The sequence below is a fragment of the Zygosaccharomyces rouxii genome (assembly GCF_000026365.1).
Source record: "Zygosaccharomyces rouxii strain CBS732 chromosome C complete sequence".
Classification (NCBI taxonomy): Eukaryota; Fungi; Ascomycota; class Saccharomycetes; order Saccharomycetales; family Saccharomycetaceae; genus Zygosaccharomyces; species Zygosaccharomyces rouxii.
The window spans coordinates 1,272,459-1,299,518 of NC_012992.1; the positions used below are offsets into that span (position 1 = coordinate 1,272,459).

At 39.6% G+C, this 27,060-nt stretch overlaps 14 protein-coding genes and 1 non-coding gene across 15 annotated transcripts; 6 read left to right on the top strand and 9 right to left on the bottom strand.

The window, feature by feature from the left end:
• Positions 1-147: 147 nt before the first annotated feature.
• CMD1 (calmodulin) lies at positions 148-594 on the bottom strand (the record flags this gene model as incomplete). The annotated part of the gene is made up of 1 exon (XM_002496305.1): positions 148-594. The coding sequence occupies one exon, from the start codon at positions 592-594 to the stop codon at positions 148-150; it is 447 nt and encodes a 148-aa protein (XP_002496350.1).
• Positions 595-843: 249 nt separating this feature from the next.
• Positions 844-2,190, top strand: ALG1 (chitobiosyldiphosphodolichol beta-1,4 mannosyltransferase; the record flags this gene model as incomplete). Its single annotated transcript, XM_002496306.1, has 1 exon — positions 844-2,190. One exon carries the CDS (start codon positions 844-846, stop codon positions 2,188-2,190), a length of 1,347 nt encoding a protein of 448 aa, XP_002496351.1.
• A 2-nt stretch (positions 2,191-2,192) lies between these two features.
• Positions 2,193-3,503, bottom strand: HOS1 (histone deacetylase; the record flags this gene model as incomplete). The annotated part of the gene is made up of 1 exon (XM_002496307.1): positions 2,193-3,503. The coding sequence occupies one exon, from the start codon at positions 3,501-3,503 to the stop codon at positions 2,193-2,195; it is 1,311 nt and encodes a 436-aa protein (XP_002496352.1).
• A 106-nt stretch (positions 3,504-3,609) lies between these two features.
• On the bottom strand, positions 3,610-4,491 carry SPE3 (spermidine synthase; the record flags this gene model as incomplete). Its single annotated transcript, XM_002496308.1, has 1 exon — positions 3,610-4,491. One exon carries the CDS (start codon positions 4,489-4,491, stop codon positions 3,610-3,612), a length of 882 nt encoding a protein of 293 aa, XP_002496353.1.
• Positions 4,492-5,001: 510 nt separating this feature from the next.
• Positions 5,002-6,495, top strand: MED1 (Med1p; the record flags this gene model as incomplete). The annotated part of the gene is made up of 1 exon (XM_002496309.1): positions 5,002-6,495. The coding sequence occupies one exon, from the start codon at positions 5,002-5,004 to the stop codon at positions 6,493-6,495; it is 1,494 nt and encodes a 497-aa protein (XP_002496354.1).
• A 327-nt stretch (positions 6,496-6,822) lies between these two features.
• On the top strand, positions 6,823-6,917 carry ZYRO0C16456r. Its single transcript is given in 2 exon segments — positions 6,823-6,859; positions 6,873-6,917. It is a non-coding gene; the product is annotated as a tRNA-Ser (tRNA).
• A 187-nt stretch (positions 6,918-7,104) lies between these two features.
• Positions 7,105-7,800, bottom strand: YSA1 (ADP-ribose diphosphatase; the record flags this gene model as incomplete). The annotated part of the gene is made up of 1 exon (XM_002496310.1): positions 7,105-7,800. The coding sequence occupies one exon, from the start codon at positions 7,798-7,800 to the stop codon at positions 7,105-7,107; it is 696 nt and encodes a 231-aa protein (XP_002496355.1).
• A 371-nt stretch (positions 7,801-8,171) lies between these two features.
• Positions 8,172-8,554, top strand: SUS1 (Sus1p; the record flags this gene model as incomplete). The annotated part of the gene is made up of 2 exons (XM_002496311.1): positions 8,172-8,260; positions 8,341-8,554. 2 exons carry the CDS (start codon positions 8,172-8,174, stop codon positions 8,552-8,554), a joined length of 303 nt encoding a protein of 100 aa, XP_002496356.1.
• A 153-nt stretch (positions 8,555-8,707) lies between these two features.
• On the bottom strand, positions 8,708-11,632 carry CYC8 (transcription regulator CYC8; the record flags this gene model as incomplete). The annotated part of the gene is made up of 1 exon (XM_002496312.1): positions 8,708-11,632. One exon carries the CDS (start codon positions 11,630-11,632, stop codon positions 8,708-8,710), a length of 2,925 nt encoding a protein of 974 aa, XP_002496357.1.
• Positions 11,633-12,820: 1,188 nt separating this feature from the next.
• RAD16 (DNA repair protein RAD16) lies at positions 12,821-15,100 on the top strand (the record flags this gene model as incomplete). Its single annotated transcript, XM_002496313.1, has 1 exon — positions 12,821-15,100. The coding sequence occupies one exon, from the start codon at positions 12,821-12,823 to the stop codon at positions 15,098-15,100; it is 2,280 nt and encodes a 759-aa protein (XP_002496358.1).
• Positions 15,101-15,203: 103 nt separating this feature from the next.
• On the bottom strand, positions 15,204-19,343 carry LYS2 (L-aminoadipate-semialdehyde dehydrogenase; the record flags this gene model as incomplete). Its single annotated transcript, XM_002496314.1, has 1 exon — positions 15,204-19,343. One exon carries the CDS (start codon positions 19,341-19,343, stop codon positions 15,204-15,206), a length of 4,140 nt encoding a protein of 1,379 aa, XP_002496359.1.
• Positions 19,344-20,542: 1,199 nt separating this feature from the next.
• NOT5 (CCR4-NOT core subunit NOT5) lies at positions 20,543-22,369 on the top strand (the record flags this gene model as incomplete). The annotated part of the gene is made up of 1 exon (XM_002496315.1): positions 20,543-22,369. The coding sequence occupies one exon, from the start codon at positions 20,543-20,545 to the stop codon at positions 22,367-22,369; it is 1,827 nt and encodes a 608-aa protein (XP_002496360.1).
• A 127-nt stretch (positions 22,370-22,496) lies between these two features.
• Positions 22,497-22,979, bottom strand: LTP1 (tyrosine protein phosphatase LTP1; the record flags this gene model as incomplete). The annotated part of the gene is made up of 1 exon (XM_002496316.1): positions 22,497-22,979. The coding sequence occupies one exon, from the start codon at positions 22,977-22,979 to the stop codon at positions 22,497-22,499; it is 483 nt and encodes a 160-aa protein (XP_002496361.1).
• A 221-nt stretch (positions 22,980-23,200) lies between these two features.
• Positions 23,201-25,276, bottom strand: ZYRO0C16632g (transketolase family protein; the record flags this gene model as incomplete). Its single annotated transcript, XM_002496317.1, has 1 exon — positions 23,201-25,276. One exon carries the CDS (start codon positions 25,274-25,276, stop codon positions 23,201-23,203), a length of 2,076 nt encoding a protein of 691 aa, XP_002496362.1.
• A 700-nt stretch (positions 25,277-25,976) lies between these two features.
• OPY2 (Opy2p) lies at positions 25,977-27,020 on the bottom strand (the record flags this gene model as incomplete). Its single annotated transcript, XM_002496318.1, has 1 exon — positions 25,977-27,020. The coding sequence occupies one exon, from the start codon at positions 27,018-27,020 to the stop codon at positions 25,977-25,979; it is 1,044 nt and encodes a 347-aa protein (XP_002496363.1).
• Positions 27,021-27,060: the final 40 nt, after the last annotated feature.

Below are 27,060 nucleotides of genomic sequence, written 5' to 3' on the forward strand. Positions count from 1 at the left end.
AGTGGGGAAAAAATTCTTCATTAACTCATCTTATCTTTAATACGGTGTTAAAATGTAGAGATTAAAATCAAGCTATAGTAATAGTAGCAGTAATGAACAATCATAGCCTATGATTCAAGTTCTGTACTGATGACGAATAGATTTATCTTATTTGGAAAGTAGAGCTGCAAACTGTTGGATGTTAATTTCACCAGAACCATCACTAACTTCTCTTAGCATATCATCAACTTCAGAGTCAGTTAATTTCTCACCAATTGAAGTCAAGACATGTTTCAATTCTGCAGCAGAAATTAAACCATCACCATTCTTGTCAAAAACTTTGAATGCCTCCAGTAATTCCTGTTCAGAATCGTTACTCTTTAGTTGTCGCGACATCAAAGCCAAAAACTCGCTAAATTCAATCTTGTGGTTACCGTCAATGTCAATTTCATTCATCAAATCTGCAACTTCAGCTTCACTTGGTGAAAGACCAAGGGATCTCATTACAGTAGCCAATTCACTCGAAGAAATCGAACCATTGTTGTCTTTGTCAAAAAGAGCGAAGGCCTCCTTAAACTCAGCAATTTGTTCTTCAGTAAGGTTGGAAGACGACATTTTATTTCGATACTCTAAAATCTGTTCACAATCGCCAGCTAAAAGCAGTGGATCGACTCTAACCTAGACAACTGTTTATTGATTAGTTGTGTTGTTCAAAAGGTTGTTGATGTTGCTACTAAATTTGAAAATTTAGGAGCCACCTGTCATTGTATACGAAGGGGTTAGAATGCCCTTTAAAATTAGCAGGTGCTCATCTCATAGTAGTATAAATATAAACTATAGAATTCGATCCATTGTGTAGGCAGTATGCTAATTGATACTGATCCTAAGTGGTGGCTGATTCTGATCGGCGTGTATGTTGTGCTTCCAATCATCGGGTATTTTATAGTGCCCTTTTTATTCTATGGAGACAGATCGACTAGGAAAAGGGTAATTGTGTATGTTGTTGGTGACATTGGGCATTCGCCACGGATGTGTAACCAGGCCGCTAGCTTCAGTGATCATGGCTGGCAGGTTGAGTTATGCGGATACGTAGAGGGGGATCTACCGCGTTATATTGTCGAAGACACGAGGATTACGGTACATGCGTTACCGAAGTTATCGAAAAGTGGTGCAGGAGGCACTGTGTTTATGGTGCAGAAGGTTTTGTATCAAATTGTTGGTATCTGTAAGCATTTGTGGCAGCTGAGGGGCAGTGATTACATTCTGCTGCAGAATCCGCCCACGATCCCGCTTCTACCGATTGCTGTAATGTTTAGGTTCACAGGATGCAAACTGATTATCGATTGGCACAATCTGGGGTATTCCATCTTGCAGTTGAAATTTCAAGATTCTTTTTGGCATCCTTTTGTTGTTGTCTATTTCCTCACAGAATGGTTCTTTGCGAAATTTGCAACGTACCATTTGACCGTTACGAAGGCCATGAAGAAGTATTTAGTGGCGAAATTTGGATTGAACCCAATGAGAATTGCGGTACTTTATGATAGACCTGCGGTTCAATTTAAACCCCTGCAAAATGATGAAGAACGTTTACGCCTGCTCCAGGAGCCATTTGTAGCGCCTTATATTCCTCAAGGATTTGATATCAATAAAGGTGACAAGATAATTGCTACATCGACTTCGTTTACGCCAGATGAAGATTTGGGGATTTTGTTTGGAGCCTTAAAGATTTATGAAAATTCGTATCAAAAATTCGATCACACCTTACCCAAGATATTGTGTTTTGTTACAGGTAAGGGGCCATTGAAGGAGAAGTATGTGAAAGAAGTACAAGAATTCGAATGGAATAGATGTCACATAGAATTTCTCTGGCTTTCTGCAGAAGATTACCCTCGTTTAATAAGCCTCTGTGATTATGGTGTTTCACTACACAAATCAAGTTCAGGTCTCGATTTACCGATGAAAATACTGGACATGTTAGGATGTGGTGTTCCTGCAATTGCGTTCAATTACGATACTTTGGATGAATTGATTACTCATGATATCAACGGTCTGAAATTTCTTGATAGAAGAGAACTGCACGAAGAACTTATATTTGCTGTTAAAGATCAAAACGTTAATAATAGGCTGAAAAAGGGTGCATTATTAGAATCCCGTGTTAGATGGAATTCTAGTTGGGAAACTGCTATGAAAGAAATCAAACTGTTGGCCTAAGTTCATATACCATAGTGACTTTTAATCTCGTTGATGAATTTGAATTCGTTTTCATTTTTCAATGTTTTCCGAAGAAGTGAACCTTCCATTTCGTATGCCCAAAATTTGTAATGCTCATCATGATATGCATCGATAAATTTATGTTCTGGTATTATTGTATCTTCATCTTGTAGAAAATTCGGATCTATCAGTTTGCCTGTCAAATAGGTGTAAAATCTACTCATTACGGTTGGATTATATCCGCCGCCCCCAAGTAATACAATGGAACAGTTCTTGTAACGATTCACAATTTTCAGAATATTTTCACATAGCCCTTTAATGGTCAACTGCCATTCGTTGTACTCATCTCCCATGAGTCCATCTCCTCCACACTGAATGATAATTACCTGCGGAGAATGGCGATCAGTTAGAGGAATAACCACTTGTGTGACAATTTCATTTAAATATTCATCATTTAACCCATGGGCAAGCGGAATATTAGCGATATTTTTACCTTTCTTGTTATCTTCTAACGAGCCCGATGTTGGGAAGAATCCACATTCGAATAAGTGCATCGAAATGGTCTGAACATTGGAAGAGAATTGAAATGCCCTTTCTACGCCATCACCATGGTGTAAGTCGAAATCTATGTAACTTAGTCTTTGAAAACCCTTACTTCTCAACTTTTGTATTAGAAGCACAATATCGTTAACGTAACAAAATCCACTGGCTCTTTTCTTCATTGCATGGTGCCTGCCACCATCCCAATTGATTGCAATTGTACGCTCATCCTGGGTATTCGATTCGATGTAATCGGCTAACATCAGCGTAGCGCCAGTTACCACTTGACAGTACATGGGTAAATAGGAAAAAATGGGACAATCACCTTCGAGATTGAAAACTTTGGAATCAATTTCTTGTGGCGTATCATTACTGTCTACCTCATCAGCAGATCTTTTTCTTGATCTTAGCCCCTGGAAGTGTTCATAGAGTTGTGCTCTTGTGCTCCAATGGGTGGTAACCTTCGTATCATGCCTGTGTGACCAGTCTTTATCCATCTCGATTAATTGAGTCCAAGAACTTTCAGCTTCATCGTAGGGCAACAATTGATTATAACTAGAATTCAGTAGAGTGTCTATATAAGATTCAGCATGGAATTTCAACAACTCTCTTTTATCGCAGTAGGGCTTCGATATAACATGGTCAAACTTTTCCAAGAGTGAATAACAGTCGATCAATCCATGAACGAGTTGTGATCTCCTCCACTTGTTACAGGGAAGGAGATCTGCAACTTGTGATTGGAATTGAGAAGATGCAATGACCAGTTTGCCCATGGTCGCAGTTAAGATTTTAGTTGCATTGATAAGTTTTCAAGATTCATTTGTTAACACACACACAAACACACAGATTAATGCATATATCCAAATTTTATGTACTTAATTATTGCAATTCTTTGGCAACCCAGGTTGGCAAAGTGAAAGCAGCTCCGTGGATTCTCTTGTTGTAGTACTTGTACAATTGAGCTTCTTTTTCATCAGAAAGCTCACGTAGTGGTTGCTTAACGTTGGCAGCCTTGTCCTTGCAACAAACCATGAAACCGATTTGACCAGTTGGGTAAGTTGGGATAGTAGTGTAAGCGTACTCAACAACTGGGAAAACTGCACTACAAGCTTTCTTCAAGTCCCTGATGATTGGCAGGTGAATCCACATACTTTCGGCTTGAGTGGTAATGACACCCTTTTCGGTCAAGGCACTGTTTAACAACTTGAAGTAATCTTCCTGGAACAAAGTTTCAGCTGGACCTTCTGGGTCAGAAGAATCAGTGATGATTACATCGAAAGTGTTTTGGTATTTCTTCAAGAATTCAAAACCATCGCCAATGTAGGTCTTAACCTTTGGATGGTTGTAAGAAGCAGACATCTCTGGCAAATATTGTTTGGAGAGTCTGATGACGGCCTCATCAATGTCACATAACCAAGCTTCTTCAACGCTTTCGTGCTTAACAATCTCTCTTAAGACACCACCGTCACCACCACCGATGACCAAAACTTTCTTGGGTTCTGGGTGAGAGTTTAATCCCAAATGAGCAATCATCTCTTGGTAGGAGAATTCGTCACGTTCAGTGGCTTGAATAACATTATCCAAGACAAGGACATTACCATAATCAGTGGATTTAAAGATCAAAACATCTTGGTATTTAGATTTTTCATGATGAAGAACCTTTTCCACTTTTAAAGTCATAGCCTGACCTGGCCACATGGTATCAGAGATTTCTCTGAACCAGCCGTCAACGATGGTGGGGTGTGTAATCTCTTGAGACATGTTATGGGATTCAATTAGAAGGGTTCGATTCTACTTCTTTTCGATTCACCTTTAAAGTTTTTGAAAAGGTGAAGGAAGTAGATGGGCTTTTCATGTTCAAATTTTTTTCATTTGAACTAAACGAAAGAAAAAGTTGATGTCAAAACTAACATTGGTGAAAACAGCTCGAGGAAAAGGCCAAAATTAAGGCAATTTAGGCCTCTTTTACCAGCTTATAAGCTTTAATTTAGGGGTAATTACCCTATAGTGTTGCTCTTGTATCGTTCTTGATCTTCTCATCATGTTTCTTGATATATCGAAAAAAATGTTTAAAGTATCAATTGTCAATTATACGGTATTCTTTCGTAGACGGTTGGTTAATAAACAACCCAATGACTTTGTATTGCCGTTATTGTTATCTTGTGTTGTCTAACATTCTCACTAGTAAGCATTGTGCTACTTAACATTATCGATTGATCGGGTACCGAAAAAGCTCCAACATCACTTTTAGGATAAGAGCACAGTAAGATAATGACAATGGCATCGGATTCATATGCCTTACAGCTGGATGAAATGATCCAGCTCTTCCAAGAGTACAAGTCAGGCTCAGTCACGTTGGATAATATTACCAAACTTTGTCAAACATTAGGATTAGAATCTTTCATTGACGATATAGACGCAGAGACCTCGAGATTATCTACCGCTTCCAAGATAATTGTGATTGATATTGATTTCTCCAAAAGTATTGGTCGTGTTAAGGATGTTAAATTGGTATTAGCGTCTAATTTTGATAATTTCAACTATTTTAACGAACCTGTAGTTCAAGCGAATAATGACAGTAATAGTAATGAGGGTAGTAACATTTTACTCAATTCTCTCACACAGTATCCTGACCTGCATCAATTCCATCACAATCTGAAATTTCTTTATTTACTAGATACGTTTTCTAGTATCAACATCGATGCTAATAATAATGGTGGACCCAATAACGATGGTGGTGGTGGTGAGTTTAGCGGTGAATTAGATCTTTTCAAATACTTTACAGAATTGGCACAGTTCCTAAGACAATATTTTGCAGATCAAGGGGCTCCTCTCAAAGTGGTAACCAATTTAAACAATAGATTTGGTATCTATATCATGACACAATTGGATCGAGTCTTATTAGCCAAGATTACTTTTGAAAAATCTAGAGATTCTCAGCAGAGATTATACGAATATGTTTATTATGAAGGTAACAAAGAATGGATTAATGAGTCTCCAGAAAGTTTTACGTCTGGTGTATCAATGGTGATGGAAATTAGTGACAAAACCAATCCAACGTGGTTCCCAAAAGATTACGTCCCAAAGGAATTGGTACTGGACGAAGGTGATAGTAACGACAAAATTAACGATGTGAGTCCGAATGAGTTCATGAATTCGTTAAGTATGAATGCATCCAGAGGTAAGTTTCAAGTAATGAACGATTTTACTACACAATTGGTGCCTCTGAGGAAATTCGACATTAGTAATGATAACAGTGAATTGATAATTGAGATTTTAAGATGGATTCAATGGTCAAGGACTGTTCTTTATCCTATTTACAAGACTTTAAACGCACCTGAAGATGAAGCTACCAAGGGTGATGCTGGTAAGGAAGGTACTGTTACCGCCAATGGACCACAGGGTAGACACGGTAGCGTAGCTGCAGAACACAGGAAAAGAAGGCATTCGAGTAAAAACAAACGGTCCAGTATGACTGAGGCAACGATGCTAAAGGAGGAAGGATTACAGCAATTTAATTTACAAGAACTGATGACTGATCAAGATACGGATTTAAATCAGGGTTCTGAGAAGGCGAGTACCGGCCTTTTAGGCGTTGATAAAATGCAAGTGGACGATCAAGCCATTGATGACAGCGATACCACCTGCCAATTAGTCTTCAGTGAAGACCGTGTGTCGTTGGAAAATGTCGCTCAGTGTACACTTTATGACGACATGGCGAAATGGGATTCATTCATAGAGGCATTTAAAACATATTCAATATAAGCACATATTATTCGTTTGAGAGAGAAAATGGGTTTATAAGGAATTGCCGATCTTAGCTAAGTAGAACATAAATTATTTCTTGATGATTCATTTGGCGCCTTATTTTGACTTTGAGCTGTCATGTCACACTATTCCCTGTGAAACCGCTATGGTTCTTGGCATTTCGCAAATTCATATTGGGAGTCATCCTCGCTTAAATTACGAAAGGTACTCATCAGCTTCTGGGGTATGTGAACCTTCAAGTACAAGAATATATTAAACTACTGAATTCAACACTACTTCTAGTATATGGTTTGTCCTTTCAAACATCCTTTATAGTCACTAATAGACACTATGGCCGAGTGGTTAAGGCGACAGACTTGAATCTTCTAATAGTCATCTGTTGGGCTACGCCCGCGCAGGTTCGAGTCCTGCTGGTGTCGATATTTTTTTTCAAAAACTAATGTACCCAATGTAATACACGTTTAGGACTTTCAAGGAACAATGTTTGACTTTAACAATTTAACAATAGAAAATTAGAACGATATTTTAAAGACTTTCTATGAGTCCCAAATTTTACGTAAATTGACATGACATTGGCTTGCTATACTCATTTCTAAACGCCGGTACTCATGACAAATGATACTGTTGAGCAAGTCTTATACCTTGTGCAACGTTTTGTACACGAGCATCCAATTTGTAACCTTGTGAATCTAATTCAATCATGGCTTGAGCAAAGTCTTTCAATGGAACGTTAAAGCATTCAATAAACTCGTTTTCCTCTAATTTAGATTGAGGGTTAACGTTTTCAGGTAAGGACATATCGACTTCCACTGTAACCAGGGAGAGATTTGTATTGGTAAAACCAGGGTCATTATAAATTATAGGAGTCTTACCGACAATCTTACCGACATAACCAGTTTCTTCTTTCAATTCTCGGACAGCAGCTTCTTCAATGCTTTCATTTTCATCAATTAGACCTGCTGGAATTTCGATGCAAACACCTTCTACTGGAGGTCTAAATTGCTTTTGAAGCACAATTTCATCAGGTCTACCGTCGGGATACTTTAGAATTGTTAATATTCCAATACCATCAATACCACCACTGCTTCTTGTCATACGAACAGCACTATCCCATTCTCTTTCTTGACCATTAGGATCCTTATATGTCAACTTCTCTAATCCAATCCATTTGCATTCACCCGGTTGTGCTGGACGTGCTTTTAATAGTTTAGCAGATTCTGGTTTACCTCTCACCACTGGCATAGTTCTTAACAATCTGATAGATGATCTGACTCTGGTTATTCTTCCAACTAATCGCAGCATTTCTCCAAGTATAAATGTAAAGGAGGAAGTTTAGTTGATCACGATCATCAGCATTCTAGGAAACCCTATATATGCAGGGAAACAAGTAAGGTGATACAAGAATGGGATGGAGGCAATCTCCAGAGGAATTTATCTCGTTCTAAATATATATATATATATATATATATATATGCTTGCATGCAATAGAAAATTCCATCAATGACAATATTACTTCTCCCTTTTTCTAGATGTGGATGACTCTCGTAGGGTTCGAACTCTTTCATAAAATGTTGAAATTTTGAAAAATGGATCGCATATCAACTCTCAATGTTAACCAGATACAAGAAACTTCTGCCATTTGAGATCTGTGTCGTATTTCTGTGCAGCGTGGTATGAATGGAGTTACCACTAATAATGATGGATCTTCAGAACTTAAGGCACAAATTCAACAGTACCTGGTAGAATCCGGTAACTATGAGATGTACGTTTCCTAAATTTTACCCGATAATGATAATAATGATATTGAGTCTGAATACTAACTGTTAACAATTCATTTCAAAGGATTTCTAATAAACTCAATGAAAGGTTGTTAAAAGATGGGTGGATTGACGAGTTGAAAAAAATTGTTAATAAAGAAGTAAATTCATCAAATTCCACACATTTTAGCCAAATACTTTCAAAAGTGGAACCAAGAGCATTGGAAATGGTCTCTGAGCCAACAAGACAAGAAGTACTAAACCAGATTAAAGTGGTACTCGATGAAATTGTCGAATAATGGTGGTGAGAACAATAATATCAATCGATACTTTCAGTAAAATTATGCGGTCTCTCCAAGGAATATGCAAGAAAAAGGTTTAAAAACAAATAATTTCCGTTATATATATTATTATACTTAGAACCAAGCAGTATTCATCTGGATTGAATTGAATTATTCGTCGTAATCTTCGTCTTCCTCCACTTGTCTAACCAAATTTTCTCTGGTATTCTTACTGTTGTTTTCAGATTGGGTTTTAGATTTGATCTGTTCTTGTTCTAATCTTTCACGTGCTTCTTCTTCACGTAACTTAGCTTCTTCTTGCAGTTTTTCAATAGCTTCTGCACTTGGTTTTATTACAGTTTCAGAATCTTGGCCCGATACTGAATCCATTTTCCCACTAGCGGTAACATCAACAATAGCTGCCTTTACCGGTTGATCTCGATGTGAAGATCCGTTCCCAATTTCTGAACTAGGAGCTGTAGACTCAGTATTTTTCTTTGATTCCTGAAGGTCAGCTGACTCCTCTGAGGAATCCGCTGCTGGTATAGCAGCGGCTGGTTCGGATGCTGGTTCGGATGCTGGTGCTGGTGCTGATGCTGGTGCTGATGGTATGGCTGGTACCTCCTGGTCACGGGAAGCTGCTGGTTCTGCTGACTCCGTTGGAGCTGCTGCGGGTTCTGCTGACTCCGTTGGAGCTGCCGCGGGTTCTGTCGTTGCTGCTGCTGGTTCTGCTGGCGATTCTGCTGGTTCTGCTGGTTGTGGTGGTGAAGGTTCAATTTCAGTTTTGCTGCCATTTGGAGACGATGTAGTTGTCGCTTGTTCTGTATTATGGGATGTCGGTACTTCAGCAGCTTCAGCATGTGCAGAGTTGCTACCAACGCCATCAGGTTTTACAGAATCTGCATCTGCTGGTACAGAAGTCTCCTGGACTGGCGAGTTTGCATTTTCCTTTTTCAAAGTAGCAGCAGTCTCCCTTGGTGATCTTTTAGCCTTAATTTTCTTTGGTTGTGGCTCTGTAGAATTCTGAGAGATTGTTACATTTGTATTAGCAGTAGAAGGTGAGCTCTTATTAGTTTCATTCCCATTAACAAAATTGTGAATGTTGCTTCCATCAATTTGTCTCTTTTGTGGTAGGACTGGACTAGCGGCCGTTTGTTGTTGGTGATGTTGTAAATTTTGAAATGAATGTTGTGGGGTTTGTTGGTTTGGTAATGCACGTACCAGCTCCGATGCTGGTGCCGGTATCGGTGCTGGCTTTTGGTCTTGTTCTTGCTGCTGGTCTTGCTGCTGGTAAACCGGCAGAGGTTGTGCCATTTGTGCACCTGGAACTGGTGGCGATACAGTTGCGCCCGCAACTGTAGGTTGTTGTTGCATAATTTGTTGTGGGAAACTTGCATGCTCATGAGCCATTGGTTCCACTTGTGGTTGTGTATGTTGAGTGGGTAACATAGACGTAGTGGGTGGGTAATGAACATTGAGCATATGTGCTTGTGCTGCATGGGCAGCTTGTGCTTGTGCAGCTTGTGTCTGGAACGCTTGTGTCTGTGCGCGTGCTTGTGCTTGCGCTTGCGCCTGTGCTTGCGCTTGTGCCTGTGCCTGCGCTTGTACTTGAGCTTGTACTTGAGCCTGTTGCTGTTGTTGCATAATTTGTTGTTGACCTAACGATTCATTACCATACATTGTAGCCGGTGGAGGTCTCACGTTTAACGGATTTACTTGATCGTTAAACTGTAGGGTTGGCTGTAACATAATTGGTGGTGGTGGTGGTGGCGCTATACTAGTACCATCAACTGTCGTTGCGCCATTAGCTAAGGCAGCTGCTGCATTGGGGTTCGCGAGCTGTTGGGTTAACGCTTCTAACCTTTCTCTAATATGCATATTCTCAGGATCAAGTCTAGCTGCTTGTTTATAAGCATCTAACGCATCGGTCAACTGATTGTTACAAGTTTCATAAAGTGTCCCTAAATCATACCAAACCTCGCTGATGTATGGATTCAATCTGATGGCTCTTGTATAAGCATCTAGAGCATCTCTGTATTGAGAAATTTGATAATATAAAACACCAATAGAGCACCAGAAAATTGGATTTCTTGAATCTCTGTTTACAGCTTGCTGGAAGGCATCGTATGCTGCAGTATAATCACTTCTAATCATGTGAACACGACCTAAGTGGTACCAAGTCGTCGCATCTGATGGATCAACTTCTAAAGATTTTGAAAGGAAACTTAAAGCCTTTTGAGGATCATAAAATTGAACGTTATTCATACCATAGAGACAACCTAATTGTTGTAGTACCTTTGCATGGTGTTCGTTCTGCAAAAGAACGTGTTCATAAGCTTCTCTGGCACCTTGCCATTCTCCCATATTTTCAAGAACGGAACCCAATTGAAACCAAATGTCCCATTCTTGTAAAGGTGCAGGTGGTTGCGGTAGAATATAACGGAAACATTCCAAAGCTTGATTCCATTTCCCCTGATGTTTATAAATGATCCCCAATCTGAAATAAATTTCATTAGCCTTTTCAAATTGTGGATCTAGTTCGAGCACTTTAGCAAATGCTTCTTCGGCATAATCTAATGAACCATACCTATCATAAAGAATACCAATTCCATGCCACAATTTCGGCACATTAGGGTTGCTCAAATGGTATAGAGCCTGTTGGTACGCATTGTAAGCTCTTTGTAAATCATCTAACATCAAATAACAGTGACCTAAAGTCGCCCAAACATCAGACAATTCTGGATTCACCGCTAAGGCCCTTTCATACAGTTCTGCAGCCCTTTGAAACATATCTCTTGACCTGTAAAGATGTGCTAATGATGTAAGAGCCTTTGTAGATGCTTGATTGTACTGTAATGTTGCATCATAAGCCATGGCAGCTCTATCGGCATCTCCCAATGTTTCCGCTAAAGAAGCAAGTGAAAGCCATGTTTCCGCTGTCGCTTGTGTCAATGGATCCAACATATGCTGCTGTTGTTGTTCCTCCTCCTGTTGTTGTTGCTGTTGTTGTTGACTATGTTGTTGTTCAACTCCCGGAGGCGCTTGCAATTTTTGCTGTCCTGGCGTCATTAACACCGTTTGTATGCCACTGTTCATCTTCCTTATTATAATATGCTATCACTAGTAAAACCGGTTGAAGAGGCAAAGAGGCAGAGATGGAGTATGTACTTTCCAAAATAACAACGAAATTAAAATATAATGGTAGCGACAATAATGTATCACACAAAAAAATAAAAAACACACACACACACACGACGATAAAAGTAAAAAGTAAAATAAAACAAACTGCCAAAATATCAATATCAATACAGATATAGCTTTCTCCCTGACCTTCTACTTCTATAGGTTAGTCTTGAGATCAATGAACTTTAATTGTATAAACTATTCTTCTTCTTCCTTTTATTGTTGTTCTTGTTGTATGTTGTTGTTGTTATTCACTTTTTTTTTTCGGTCTTTTTTTTTCCCTCTTTCCCTCTTTCTTTTACGTCTTCCTTGAATTTCTCTTCCCTTGACTTAAAAGTCTATTCGAGATCCGTTCTCCGCACTTTTCTCATTCCCGTTCGTAACGAGAAAGTCTAAATAGCCGCCATCGTTCAAGAAGAAAATGTCAGACTCTACCAATGGCTGTCTTCCTTATATACGTTTTTTTAATTAGCCGCTGAATTATTACTGCTAATACCAAGAAAAAATACTACTACTACTACTACTCCTACTATTACTACTATTACCGCCATCATCGTTGTCACTGCTCTAACGCTCTGCATGCTATATTTTTTTCCGATTTCCGTTGTTGTCTATTGCAATGGAAAACCCAATTTGACTTGCACAATTAATTTCACTGACGTCGTAAAGAACGAAAAGGAGAAACACGACAAAAAGAAACGGTACGGATAAACCATGCCTTTGCGTAACGAATGGCGCAGGAGTCGTTTGATTCGCAATTTTTTCGGAACGATCGCTCAGAACCGGAGGGGAGCAAAGCAAGTCGTATTAATACACAAATGCACCCCCTGAAATTAGCAAAGAATTGAGAAAAAAGAAAAGAGAGGGGTATGTCAAAGGAAAAACCCAATGGTTTTTCCGGTCCAATCCGAGTTGAGCTTTCGGGCATTACTAAAATTGACACATGTGATGTGCGGGTAATAGGTGACTCCTAATTTTTTTTATTGATCTTTCGGTGGCAAATTTTTTTGTTCGAACTGTATATATATATATTGAAAGTGAGTCAAGCGTTTGCCGCCGAGCACAGAAGACTATAGAGAGAAGAGTTATAAGTGTCTACATATGCTAGAGGAAGGAGGGTTCATAAGAAGAGGAAGAAGAAGAAATGCCAAAAAGATAAACTATGCAGAGAGTGATGATGAGGTGAAGCAGGAGAGTGATCAAGAGTTTGAACCCGAGGTTAAAAAAGAAGATGATCAAGAGGAAAATGATGTGCAGGAGATAAAACAGGAACAAGACGACAGTGGAGAAATTCTGGTGATCAAGGATGAGTCGGATGATGATAAACCGTTGGCGGGACGTGGTTCGAAAAGAGGCAAGAAGCAGCCGACAGGGACAAATGGTAAAAGGCAAAGGAAGAAGAAAGAACCCAAGCCAAAAATCTCAAATTTTGATCGTAATACGGAAAAACTGTACCAACAACATCCTCATTTGAGGTCGGTTTTCCCCGAGTTGCAAAATGCTGTCATTCCTTCACCTGAAAGAGCTAATCAACCTCCTGGCATGAAAGTTAGATTATTACCGTTTCAGTTAGAGGGTTTATTGTGGCTCAAACGCCAAGAAGAAGGTAAGTATAGAGGTGGTGTACTCTCAGATGAAATGGGTATGGGTAAGACGATTCAAATGATTTCTTTGATTATGGATAATGTATCCAACTCTCCGACCCTAGTAGTAGCACCCACAGTGGCCTTAATGCAATGGAAAAATGAAATTGAGGAGCATACAGGTGGTGTTTTAAAAGCATACATTTTCCACGGCAGTAATCGTACAAATAATATGGCAGATTTAGAGGGTTACCAAGTTATTTTGACAACTTATTCGGTACTAGAATCTGTTTATCGATTACAAACCTATGGATTTCGTAGAAAGACTGGATTGAAAAAGGAAAAATCCGTTCTTCATAATACCCATTTTTATCGAGTTGTTTTGGATGAAGCTCATAATATTAAAGATCGTCAAAGTAGTACGGCTAAAGCTGTTAATGAGTTGAAAGCTGAAAAACGTTGGTGCTTGACCGGTACACCATTACAAAATCGTATTGGTGAAATGTATTCTTTGATTCGATTCTTAGACGTCGAACCGTTTTCTGCATATTTTTGCATCAAATGTGATTGTAATTCTAAACAGTGGAAATTCTCTGATAATATGCATTGCGATGCTTGTGGTCATGTTATGATGCAACATCGTAATTTCTTCAATCATTTTATGTTGAAGAATATTCAACAGTTTGGTGCTGAAGGACCTGGACTTGAAGCTTTCAAAAGAATTCAACTGTTGTTGAAAAGTATTATGTTAAGGAGAACAAAAGTGGAAAGAGCTGATGATTTAGGATTACCGCCACGTATTGTCACTGTCAGAAAGGATTATTTTAACGAGGAGGAAAAAGATTTATATCGAAGCCTTTACACCGATGTAAAACGGAAGTACAATTCTTACGTGGAAGAAGGTGTAGTTTTAAACAACTATGCCAATATCTTTACATTGATCACAAGAATGAGACAATTGGCAGATCATCCTGACCTTGTTTTGAAAAGGTTGCCAGGCAGTACTAGCGGTAATGATGGTGTTATTGTATGTCAGTTGTGCAATGATGAAGCTGAAGAGCCCATCGAATCGAAGTGTCACCACAAATTTTGTCGTCTCTGCATAAAGGAATACGTGGAATCGTTTATGGAGGAATCCCAAAAGAAATTGACTTGTCCCGTATGCCATATTGGGTTAAGTATCGATTTATCACAACAGTCAATCGAAGTTGATATGGATTCATTTCATAAGCAAAGTATTGTCAATAGACTTAACATGCAGGGGACGTGGAAATCTTCTACTAAGATTGAAGCTTTGGTGGAAGAACTTTACAACTTGAGAAGTGATAAACGAACTATAAAGTCAATTGTTTTTTCACAATTTACTAGTATGCTTGATTTAATAGATTGGAGATTGAAAAGAGCGGGTTTTGAAACCGTAAAGTTGCAAGGTAGTATGTCACCCACACAGAGAGATGAGACTATCAAATATTTCATGAAAAACATTAGATGCGAGGTGTTTTTAGTAAGTTTAAAGGCAGGTGGTGTGGCATTAAACTTATGTGAAGCTTCTCAAGTTTTCATTATGGATCCATGGTGGAATCCAAGTGTTGAATGGCAAAGTGGTGATAGAGTTCATCGTATTGGACAGTATAGACCGGTCAAAATTACAAGATTTTGCATTGAAGATAGTATCGAATCGAGAATTATCGAATTACAGGAGAAAAAGGCTAATATGATCCATGCAACTATTAATCAAGATGAAGCTGCAATTAACAGGCTAACACCTGGTGACTTGCAGTTTTTGTTCAACAACTAAGTTTTTGAACGATTTGATAGACTTTGTTATATAATGTATTAATACGGGAAATAATTGTAAAATAAACAGAATGGAGTTGGTTATTATAAAATTATATTATTCTTTACCTACGGGCACCAGCACCAGAAGAAATTAACTCTAATTGTTTATCAGAGATGTGTATCGTTGGTAAACTCAATTTACCATTATGATTTGGTGGTGCTAAAAATCCGGTCTTGATCAAAAAGGCAATGTAAATACCAATTTGTTCAGGTGTAGCACCTTTTCCACTACTAACATCTTCACCAGACCAAATAGTATCTTTTTGTAACGATTTGACTGCGTTGGCATCGTCTAATTCAGGTGCTATTGTATTGGCCGGTAAGTTATCCAATACCATGTGTAATAATGGGTAAAGGGCATTATCTTGACCCTTTTCAACGACACAGGATTCAAGAGTTTGTCTCCAAGAGTCATAACTGACTAGTTCCACATTGTATCCATATTCGCCTAATTGACATAAATAATCTTTCAATAAAATACGTGGATGGGCGGTAACATGAGCAACGGTGAATTCATTCTCAGATGGTGGGTTCAATGCAGTTGCTACAACGACTCTAGCGACATGATCTACCGGCACCATGTTAGTAGAATTTCTAATATCAGGAACCTTACCTAATTGAACAGCACCTTTCAAAAGACGTAGTAAGAAATCATCAGTGTTTGAAGATCCATTCTTTGATGCACCTGTCACATAACCTGGTCTAACAATACATCCGCGTAATCCCTTTTCACCAGCACGTCTAATGATATGTTCAGCTGCCCATTTAGATTGACCATAACCACCACCAAGACCAGTGGAAGATCCCATCAAATCATCTGATTCTTGTAAACCAACTTTACCTTCAGCTACCAATTTATCAGATAATTTAAAGTAGTGTTCATTATCCAATGTAGAAGTGGACGAGACGAAGTCGAAGAATTTAGGCTTACCGCTGGCTGCTAAATTCATAACATTGATAGTAGAGATGACGTTTGAATCTCTCAACTTGTCATAAGGGAAGACCCAATGAACCAATGCACCATTGTGGATAATCACATCAATTTCATTAGTTAGTTGCGCCCAGCGACTATCGGTCAATCCAAATTGAGGTTTGGATAAATCACCCAAAACCACCTGGATACGAGAGGCAAAAGATGGATTCCAAACACCGTAAGTCTGACCAGCTGTGGTCAACCTTTCTAAACCTTTAGCCTCATCTTGAGCACGTACATGAGCAAAAACTTTGATCTCGTAATTTGGTGTGGAACGGTTTAACAAGTCAGCAAGGATATAAGAACCCAAGAAACCAGTTACACCGGTGACGAAAACATTTATGACAGACTTTTGCTTGGTATCCTTAGGAGAGACAAATGGCTCGCGAGATGCATAAGAAGCAGGCAAAGTCTTAACCAATTCTTCCGCATCCTTAGCGTAGTTGATTCCTGCAGAAGTAGGAACTGATTCCACAGATCCTGCACCTGCACCAGAGATGGCAGCAGCAAACTGTTTGATGGTTGGGTACTTGAAGATAGTGCCCAGAGGAAGATCCACATTTAACTTCTTCTTTGCGGAGAAAATCATTCTGGTAGCTAAGATGGAATGGCCACCAAGATCGAAGAAAGAATCATCGGGGCTAACAGATGCTGGTTTGGTTGGTAAAACACTTAGCCACAAATCACGAACTTCACGTTCTTCGGGAGAAAATTCAGAGTCATCGATATCCGTGATAGTATTGGCGGCAGCTAAGTCCAAATCTTTCTTAGAAGGGAATTGCAACTTAGGCTTGTCAACTTTACCATTGGGGTTCAAGGGCAATTTCTCCAATACTATAGTCAATGATGGGATGGCATAGTTGGCCAATCTTTTCTTCAAGAATTCCTTGATATTTTTGGCCAACAAATGGTAGCCGACCAAACCCTTAACAACAGGATTAGATCTTACGGATTCTGGCACTTCACTTTGGAATTTGGATAGCTCTTCTGGTTTATCGAATCGGGGGACCATGAAGGTAATTAATGTAGGTTCATCCTCAGCGTTCTTACGCACCAAAGTGATGTTTTCTCTAACAAGAGGATGCTGGGAAATGTGAGTATCAATTTCACCCAGTTCGATTCTGAAACCACGGATCTTGACTTGGTCATCAGCACGACCACAGCATTCACAGTTACCATCTGGTAAGTAACGACCCAGATCACCAGTCCTGTACAACCTATCTCTAGGACCGAACCAGAATTGCCTCCATGGTTCACCATTGTCCTTATCTAAATTGTCCCAATGACCTTTCTCAACAAACCAGTTGTCCACGAACTTTTCTTTATTCAAGTCTGGAAGACCACGGTAACCCTCAGCAAGACCACCAGCACGCACATACATTTCACCAATTTCACCAACACCACAAAGCTGAGTAGGATCATTTCTATTCACGATTAGCACTTGAACGTTGAGCATACCTTTACCAGCTGGCATGACGTCTTTCAACCTCTTCAAGAAATCTGGATCTTGAGATCTTGATTTGACCTCGAAGAAAGAAACAGCTCTCTGTGTTTCAGTAGTACCATACATGTTGACAATGCAGCAGTTTTCAGCTAAAGTCTGTAATCTCAAACAATCACGTTTGGTTAAAATATCACCCACGAAGAAAGCGTGGTGCAATTCGGGGAAAGGTGCCACAGCCTGGGCCGTTAGCAATTGACCCATAGCTGGAGTCAAATGGGTAACAGTGCAGCCATGCGTGCTCATCCATTCTGCTAATTTACCTGGAGTACCGATATCATCTTGGGTTGGTACATATAGTTGAGCACCCAAGAACAATGGTGTGAACATATCTCTCTGAATAGGATCATGAGCAATACCACTCAACATGGTAAATTTATCATTTTCAGATAAATTGAATTGCTTGGACATCCAAGAGAAATAATAAGCTAAAGAATAATGTCTACCCAAGACACCTTTAGGGATACCTTCAGAACCAGAAGTGAAAGAAAGAGTAGGATTAGAATCAGGACCTACAACAACACTTGTACGGGTATCTTTCAAGTGTTCGAAAGGAGCCAAAACATCGTTACTACCTAAGGACCCTTGTAAAGATCCGTCATCCTGTAATGCAATTGAAGGAATACGACTAACGATATCGAGTTCCTTAGTGATGTAATCCTCGACTATTTGATCTAATTCACCTGCTGCTTTAATAACAATTAACCCGCGAGGTTTAGCAACACCTAAATAGATATTCTGTCTAGCTGGTGGATAAGCTGGATCAATGACGGAGAAAGTAGCACCTGCTTTTAAGACACCCATGACACATACCATTAGATCAACACCACGAGAGGAATAAATCATGACCACATCACCTCTTTTAATACCGGTTTTTACCAAATAGTGAGCTACAATATTAGAGGCACGATTAATGTCTCTATAGGTAAAAATACGAGTCTTTGTGGAATGGAAGGGGGGTGTTTCCACGACACATGTTCTCTCTGGGAATTTTTCTGCATTATCTTGAAAGATGTCGTGGATACAACCAACGAATCCAGACCAGTTTAAATCAGCTCTTGGATTAGGTACTACACGTTCCGTGGCAGGTGTCAAGAGTGAAATCTCGGTAATAGATTGCGAAGGATCTTTCACCACACTAGATGTGAATTGTAAAAATTGATCTGCCATGATAGAGATTCTCTCCAAAGAGTACAGTAGTTCATTGTATTTGAATTCAAGTACCGAACTATTACCATTTAAAGTGTTCAAATTTAGGGCAAAATCAACACGATGGTGTTTGAAATGTTCTAAATTGAAATCATGATCATCTTTTAAAAACGCTAAGCGGAATAACTGGGGAGCCTTTTCCAAATCTTGATTCTTTTGGATCGTCTCTGATAATGAATCGAAATTTACGCCATCGGATGGGGGTAAAGATTGCAATTCCTTGTTAACCACGTCATAAAGCTGTTGGAAAGTCCAGCTAGGCTGAATGGTAAATCTTAACACTTTGTTGTCAGCAATATATAAAACGATATCATCGTCACCAGTAGTTCTGAACACTATGGACGCCCAAACGCTGAGACCCACAACGTACTTATTAGGGAAGTGAGCAGGTACGTCTAATTGAGGAATGGCCACAGAGTAAGAACCTTGCTGAGTGAATGGTTCTTGGAAAGGACGTAGATAATCATGAGGAATAACACTTAGAGTTGGATTATCCAACTTTTCAGTCCAACTTTGCATTTTGCAAAAACTTGCAGATAGGATCGAATAAGATAATAATTATTGGAGTTTAGAATAACAGACGAATAATAAAGATGACAGTTTAAACGTTTCTTATACCTCTTTTTAAAAGATTCTACTTGTTCTTAGCCGTCGAAGAGTCATTACAACTTTTCGCTTTCAATAATTCCGTGGGAAAAAGGCTTCTGAAGAATGAAGAGAATTGGCACTAAACAATTGTTAATTGAAGCCATTGGCTGTTTAAAATTATCGTGGTGAGCTTACAAGAGCCTTAATAAATGTGATATTGTAAATTCTTAGAAATAATTTATAGTAATCATCTCTATGAATATAGAGATGATGTCTTTACCGCGACTCATTGATTATTTTTTCTTGGCGTCAAAAAAATGTAGTGAAAGATGAAGGAATATTGATCTTGGAAAGGTATCACTTCGGGAAGTTTTGCCATATCCATTATCATGTAGCTTGGTATTGTTCTATCTCCTAAGAAGTCAATTAATTCCCAGGCGACTACGGGATTAGAGGCATAGGAAACTCAGGTTTCTGCAAGGTAAGTATTTAGAAAATCAGAATTTATGCTTATCATACCTTGAAACCCAGGGCACTCAATGCTTGATTGCAAGTACATAGGTCGCATAGTTCAATCTCAAGATGATCTATATTATGATTCATGAATGGAGTGTTACCAATTGTGTATTTAACGTTTGGTTCAAACAAGCACAATTTCAGTTAAATGAAATAAATAAAGATTAAAATATCATGTGTCACGAATTAGGGCATGCAAGAGAAGGGCACATATTTTGGAGTTAGGGTTTAATAGGGTACATAGAATAAATCACTTACTACGAAGGGGAGAAATTGCCCAGTATTTTGCGAAGTGAGAATTGCAAGCGAAGCACGTAATTGGAAAAGATGCAGTAGTTCAGATGGTTCAACTAACAAATTCAACCGTTTTCTGAAATTAATAAAATTTAAGTTTATTATTATCGATTCAAGTAATCTTATGGTTCTATTGGCCTAAGAGTTCACCATTGTTGTGTCAGAGGAAGAACAGTTAGTTAAGGAAAAGAATAAACCAGTTAACCAAGAATATAAAAGAACGATAAAAAGATCAGAGAATTGAGGGGAGTACTTGTACAATTATAATTTTGGAAGAATATTTACTGTTATTGATATTGATATTATTATTATTATCCACAATGTCGCAGAGGAAATTGCAACAAGATATCGATAAACTGCTGAAGAAAGTTAAGGAAGGTTTTATGGACTTTGAAGAAGTCTACGATAAATTCCAATCCACAGATCCTGAAAATACTTCGTATAGGGAAAAACTGGAATCTGACTTGAAAAGGGAGATCAAGAAATTGCAGAAGCATAGAGATCAAATTAAGACGTGGCTCAGTAAAGAAGACGTAAAAGATAAGCAAGGTGTTCTATTAGAGAATCGTAAAATGATTGAAAATGGGATGGAAAGGTTTAAATCTGTTGAAAAACTGATGAAAACGAAACAATTTTCCACTGAAGCGTTGACTAACCCTGATATCATCAAGGATCCTCGTGAATTGAAGAAAAGAGATCAATTACTATTTGTTCAAGATTGTTTAGAGGAGTTACAAAAGCAATTAGAAAGTCATGAAGCTCTAGAGGAACAAGAAAAAATTGAAAGACATGAATTTCATATTCATAATCTGGAAAACATTTTGAAATTACTTCAAAATAATGAATTGGAACCAGATGTTGTACAAGAATATCAAGATGATGTCAAATACTATGTGGAAAATAACGATGATCCAGATTTTATCGAGTATGACACCATATATGAAGATATGGGGTGTGAAATTAAACCTAATCAAGAGAATACGAACAGCAAGGATGTGACGTCAAGTTCTCCACCTCCAGATTCTTCAAATGCGAAGGAATCCTCTAATGCTGCCACTATCGCCACAACAGCGGCAGCAGCAGGAGCTGCTTCTATTCCTAGCAGTGGTGTCTCTTCCTCCATTAATGGAACCCCTCATGGATCCAAAACTTTGAAGAAACAAGAAAAATCACCAAAGAAGAAAACGCAAACTGGAACAGGAACAGCTGTATCTACTACGGGAACACCAAGTCGTGTAGCATCTGCATCATTGGCCCAAGCCTCACCTACACCGGAAACCGTGACGCTAGCTCAGACGAATTCGAATACAAAGCCAGAGTCAAGTAATAACAGCAATACAAACACAAATCTAGTGACAAATAAGAAGAAAGAGATAGCGCAACCACCACTGGAATTGCAGCCGCCAAAGGATAGATCAAGGGAAATCGAAGATCAAATACGCCGTGATTTAGGTGAGCAAGATGCGTTTAAAAACGAATTGTTTAGTGGAGAGTTGAAATATTGGTTACGATCCAAAAGGCCACTTATGCAACCATATGAGGAAATGCCAGAGAAGATGCTATCACAATTAGAATCGTCACTATTAAATTGTCCTGATTCATTAGATGCGGACTCTCCACATTTTTACAGAAAACCGTTATCATTACCGCATCCAACTTCAATATTTTTCCCCAATGAACCAATAAGATTTGTATGCCCAGCTGATGTTTCTCCACCGCCACCAACGCAAACAACGACGACAAGTGTTATACAACACCAACAACAACAGCGACAACACAGTTCATCACAAGAACAAATTGATAATGGTGCCGATGAGAAAGATGAAGCCGAAGATATCTATTCTCGAACATCGTTAGCACGCATACTAAGGAAATTTGATCTAGATACTTTGTTCTTCATCTTTTATCATTATCAAGGTACTTATGAACAATTTTTAGCCGCACGTGAACTAGCGAAGAATAGGAAATGGAAGTTTAACAAAGTGGACCGTTGTTGGTATTATAAAGAGGTAGAAAAATTACCACCTGGAATGGCACAAAGTGAAGAAGAATCATGGAGATATTTTGATTACCAAAGAAGTTGGTTAGCAAGACGTTGTAATAGCGATTTTATCCAAAATGAGGAAAACTTCGAAAAAATCTTGTAAACCTTCCCCGCCATACTATACTATGCATCCTTTTCTAATCTCTTATGTGATTTAAAAATTTTAAGTTAAATCTTTTAATATAATATAATGTACATATACCTTACTTCTCAAATGCAAAGATGTAACTTTACAATTCACTATCTAAGAATGATTCACTAAAATGTGTGATTTGACGGAAATTATGTTCAAATCCATCAACACCACCGTAATAAGGATCATCAACAATAGTTTCAAATTTACCATTACTTTTATTCCAATTACCAAACAATTCTACTCTAGCTTTTGATTCCTTTGGCTGCATACGACGTAGATTGCGTAAATTCATGTCATCCATACAGAGGATATAATCAAATTCATTGAAATGTGCTGGTTTTATTTGCTTTGCCCTATGATCAACTGGGACTCCATGAGAACGACAGGTAGAGACGGATCTGCGATCTGGTGTCTCCCCAGTGTGCCAACCACCAGTACCAAATGAATCGATCTTACTAAATCTATCCTCCAAACCTTTACTCTTCACAGTATGGCGGAAAACTGCTTCAGCCATTGGTGAGCGACAAATGTTACCAAGGCATACGAATGCCACTGAGATCTTTTCACCCTGAGTCATGGTTCGCCGTTGATTAGTCTTTTTAATCTTCTTAACTCATGTGTTGTGTGTGTGTTTCTTTAAGATGACGAAAATGGGCTCCAACAAGTCCGAGAAGCTGCTAGCTTGAGAAGCAAGATGACCAAAAAAAATTCATTCACGACAAGTCTATATTCGTGACACGTACATAAATTTACTTTATTAATATTTAACTGAGGGTTTTAGCGAAGGTTTACTTCAGCTTAAAATTCAATGGAAGGGCTTTCAAATGCTCTTCTAACTGGGGTGTAAAGAGTCTTACCCTTGTAGAAGGCAACAGTCTTTTCAGCTCTAGAAGCAACACCCTCTGGGACGAAGTCGAAGTATTTGTAGGCATCAGGACATGGAGCGGAAACACCGAATCTGTTGATACCGAAGGATTGGTGAGCGTATCTTTCCCAGCCAACTGTAGAAGCAACTTCAACAGACATGATTGGAACACCGTCTGGCAAAACGGAAACTCTGTATTCTTCTGATTGTTCGTCGAATAGGTCCAAACATGGAGCAGAGACGATACGAGCCTTGATACCCTTAGCGGCTAACACCTTAGCAGATTCCACAATCAAAGAAACTTCGGAACCAGTGGCGATCAAAACAACGTCAGGCTTCTCAACATCTTGTAGGACGTAAGCACCCTTTTGAGTCTTGACACGGCAAGAACCTTCCAATTGTGGCAAGTTTTGTCTGGACAAAGCCAAAATGGCTGGAGTGTGCTTGGATTCAATGGCGTTCTTGTAGGCACCAGAAACTTCGTTACCATCAGCAGGTCTCCAGACGTGCATGTTTGGCAAAGCTCTGAAGTGAGCCAAAGTTTCAATAGGTTGGTGAGTTGGACCATCTTCACCAACACCAATAGAATCGTGAGTTGCCACATAGATAACTGGGTGACCAGACAATGCAGACAATCTAACGGCACCGGAAGCGTAAGATACAAAGTTTAAGAAAGTACCACCGTATGGCTTGTAGTTAGCACCCCAAGCAGAGATACCGTTTAGGATAGCAGCCATACCGTGTTCTCTGACACCGTATCTGATGTATCTACCCTTGTAGGAACCCAAACCGGAAGATGGTGGTTGGAAATCTTCAGCTTCAACCCATCTGGTCAAGTTAGATGGAGTCAAATCTGCAGAACCACCGATCAATTCTGGCAAAGCGTTGTAAACTTGCTCAATGACACCTTCAGACAACTTTCTGGTTGCAACAGCCTTGTCCTTTGGAGTGAAAGCTGGCAAGGTCTTATCCCAGTCAGCTGGCAATTCACCGCTCAATCTTCTAACTAGAGCCTTACCTTCTTCAGGGTATTTCTTTTGGTATTCAGCAAACAATTTGTCCCATTTCTCGTTAGCTTCAATACCTGGTTCAGCAACGGTCTTTCTGTAGAAGTCGTAAACCTCTTGAGGAACAACAAAAGATTGCTTAGGGTCAAAGCCCAACTTCTCCTTCAATTGAGCCAAATCGTCTGCCTTCAAAGGAGCACCGTGGACACCGTGAGTACCTTGGTTCAAAGAACCATGACCGATAATGGTAGTCAATCTAATCATAGTTGGCTTATCGGTGGTTTTCTTTGCTTGCTCAATGGCGCCTAATAGAAGTTCTGGACTTTCGGAGTCGCCATCCAAATCGATGACTTCCCAACCGTAAGCCTTGTATCTCTTCTTAGTGTCCTCAGTGAAGGACAAGTTGGTAGAACCATCAATGGTGATGCTGTTGTTGTCATAAACCATGATCAAATTACCCAATTGCAAGTGACCGGCCAAGGAGGAGGCTTCAGAAGAAATACCTTCTTGTAGACAACCGTCACCAGCAAAGACGAAAGTGTGGTTATCAGAAATGGTGAAACCTGGCTTGTTGTAAGTAGCAGCAAAGTTCTTTTGTGCAATGGCCATACCAACGGCATTAGCAATACCTTGACCCAATGGACCAGTGGTGACCTCAACACCGGACAAATGGAATTCTGGGTGACCTGGTGTTCTGGAGTTCAACTTTCTGAATTGCTTCAAATCTTCAATTCTGAAGTAATCGTTGCCCACTAGATGTAGAAGGGCATATAGCAGAGCACAGGCGTGACCGTTAGACAAAACGAATCTGTCCCTGTTGATCCAGTCTGGGTTCTTTGGGTTGATGTTAGTGGCCTTCAACAATGCATGTGCTGCTGGTGCCAAAGCCAATGGGGCACCTGGGTGACCAGAGTTTGAATTACATGGCTGATCAACAGCCAACAATTTCAAGGTCCTGATGGCCAAATCGTCGATCTTGCTGAATTCGTGAGGAGCTACCATTCTTTGTGGGATTCTATGCTATCACTAAGTACTGTCTATACGTATCCCGTAATATGGAAAGTACTTACAAGACTATTAATAATCTAAAAGCGGAAAGTTCCAAGAGTTGCCTTTTGGTGGCAAATTGATTGTACAATAAAAATGGTTCCTTATATACGCATTTCCAACGGATTGCTCAAGGGGCGGGTTTTCCCTCCTAGCAACTGAGCGGGTGACCTTGGTAGAAGGGAAAATCAGCCATGGTGGGTGTGAGGGAAAAACGTCAGACCTCTGGGTGTAGGGTAACACACTCCCTATAAAGTAATTTTCGTGTCTCGGAGTATTTGAATGCATATCGTTATATACGTAAGGGTATTTTCCAACGATATTACAAGGACTAGATGCGCCTCAGTGACAAATAGGCCAGCGCGTTAAAACACCTTAGTAATTGTTCAGTTCAGTGTGTATGATTTATAGCGGAAGTAGCACGCATTTGTAATTAAAGTACTGCTAGTAGCAGAAATAGGCACGGAAACGGTGATCACAAGCATTCACAACGTGGTTGTACTCCGTTCAGGCCCGATGAATTGCAGCAACGTGGTAAGGGAAGATGTTCACTATGTCACAGGTTATGACGTTGTGGCGGGATTGGGAGAAAATGGAGTTCGTATGTTGGTATATTTTTATGTATGGATGTGCATCACCGCGCACGGCGCGGTTATTACTGGGGATCTTCAAACGGGCTAGTTGGTCTGCTTTCTTCCGTACGAGTAGGAGGCTCCGGTCCTGCTACGTCTAATACGAAACTACCACTTCCTGCGTCACTCTGCTGATCTTGATCTTGATCTTCGTCCTGGTATTGATCATGTTCTTGATGCCCCTCATATGGTATCTGGGAATCTGTATTCGGTAATTCTTCACCCTCTGGTGTTTCTTCAATCTGTACTAGTTTTGGCTTGGCTCTTATAGCGGTTGTCAAATCTCGAGGTTCAGGTTCGGCATTAGTAGCTGTGTTGGCGGTTGTGTTTGGATCAGGAACTGCATCTGTGTTAGGAACAGGAGCAGGGTTGGCATTCAAACTCAAGTTACTGTTTCTATTCGCAACTGCTGGTGAATGCATCGACGCGTCATCAGGTCCCAGAATGGATGATCCTAGTGTAATATGAGATCTCACATCGCTGTTACCTAGACGTGAACCGCCTGGTGGTCTACTTGTAACACCGGGAATATAAGCGATTGGTAGAATATTACTTGCCTTTGTATGAGTTGTGACAGTACTGTTTCTAGTACTGCTGCGAGCGTCTGATGATTTATGCGGTAGCTCTGCGACTGCATCGTTCATTTCATCTTCACTTGCACCGTGATCATTTTCGCTATCATCTTCACTATCACTATCATCGTCATCAAAGTCAGCATCTTCACCAAACATTTCTCTTGATTCGGCTAGTCTATCTTTCTTCTCTCTGAGAATTCTCTTCCAGTAACGATGATACAACCACAACAGTAGTAAGGCAACACCGAAGACAACACCACCGACAACACCACCGACTACACCACCAACAATTTTACCGCTGTTAGAATGATGTTGTGACTGTGTTGAATTATTTAGCGAAGATCCGCTCTTCTTTTGACAGTATGTTTTGGGACAGGAATGGCATGTTAGCTCTGTCATTACACAGTTCTCATCGGGTCCACATGTTGGACATGGTGCAGCTTGCGGGCAGCTTACACAACCATCATCTCTACGAAGTATGGAAAGTCGCATCTCTTTAATTCTATCCCGTCTTTTGTTTGTTTGCGATGGT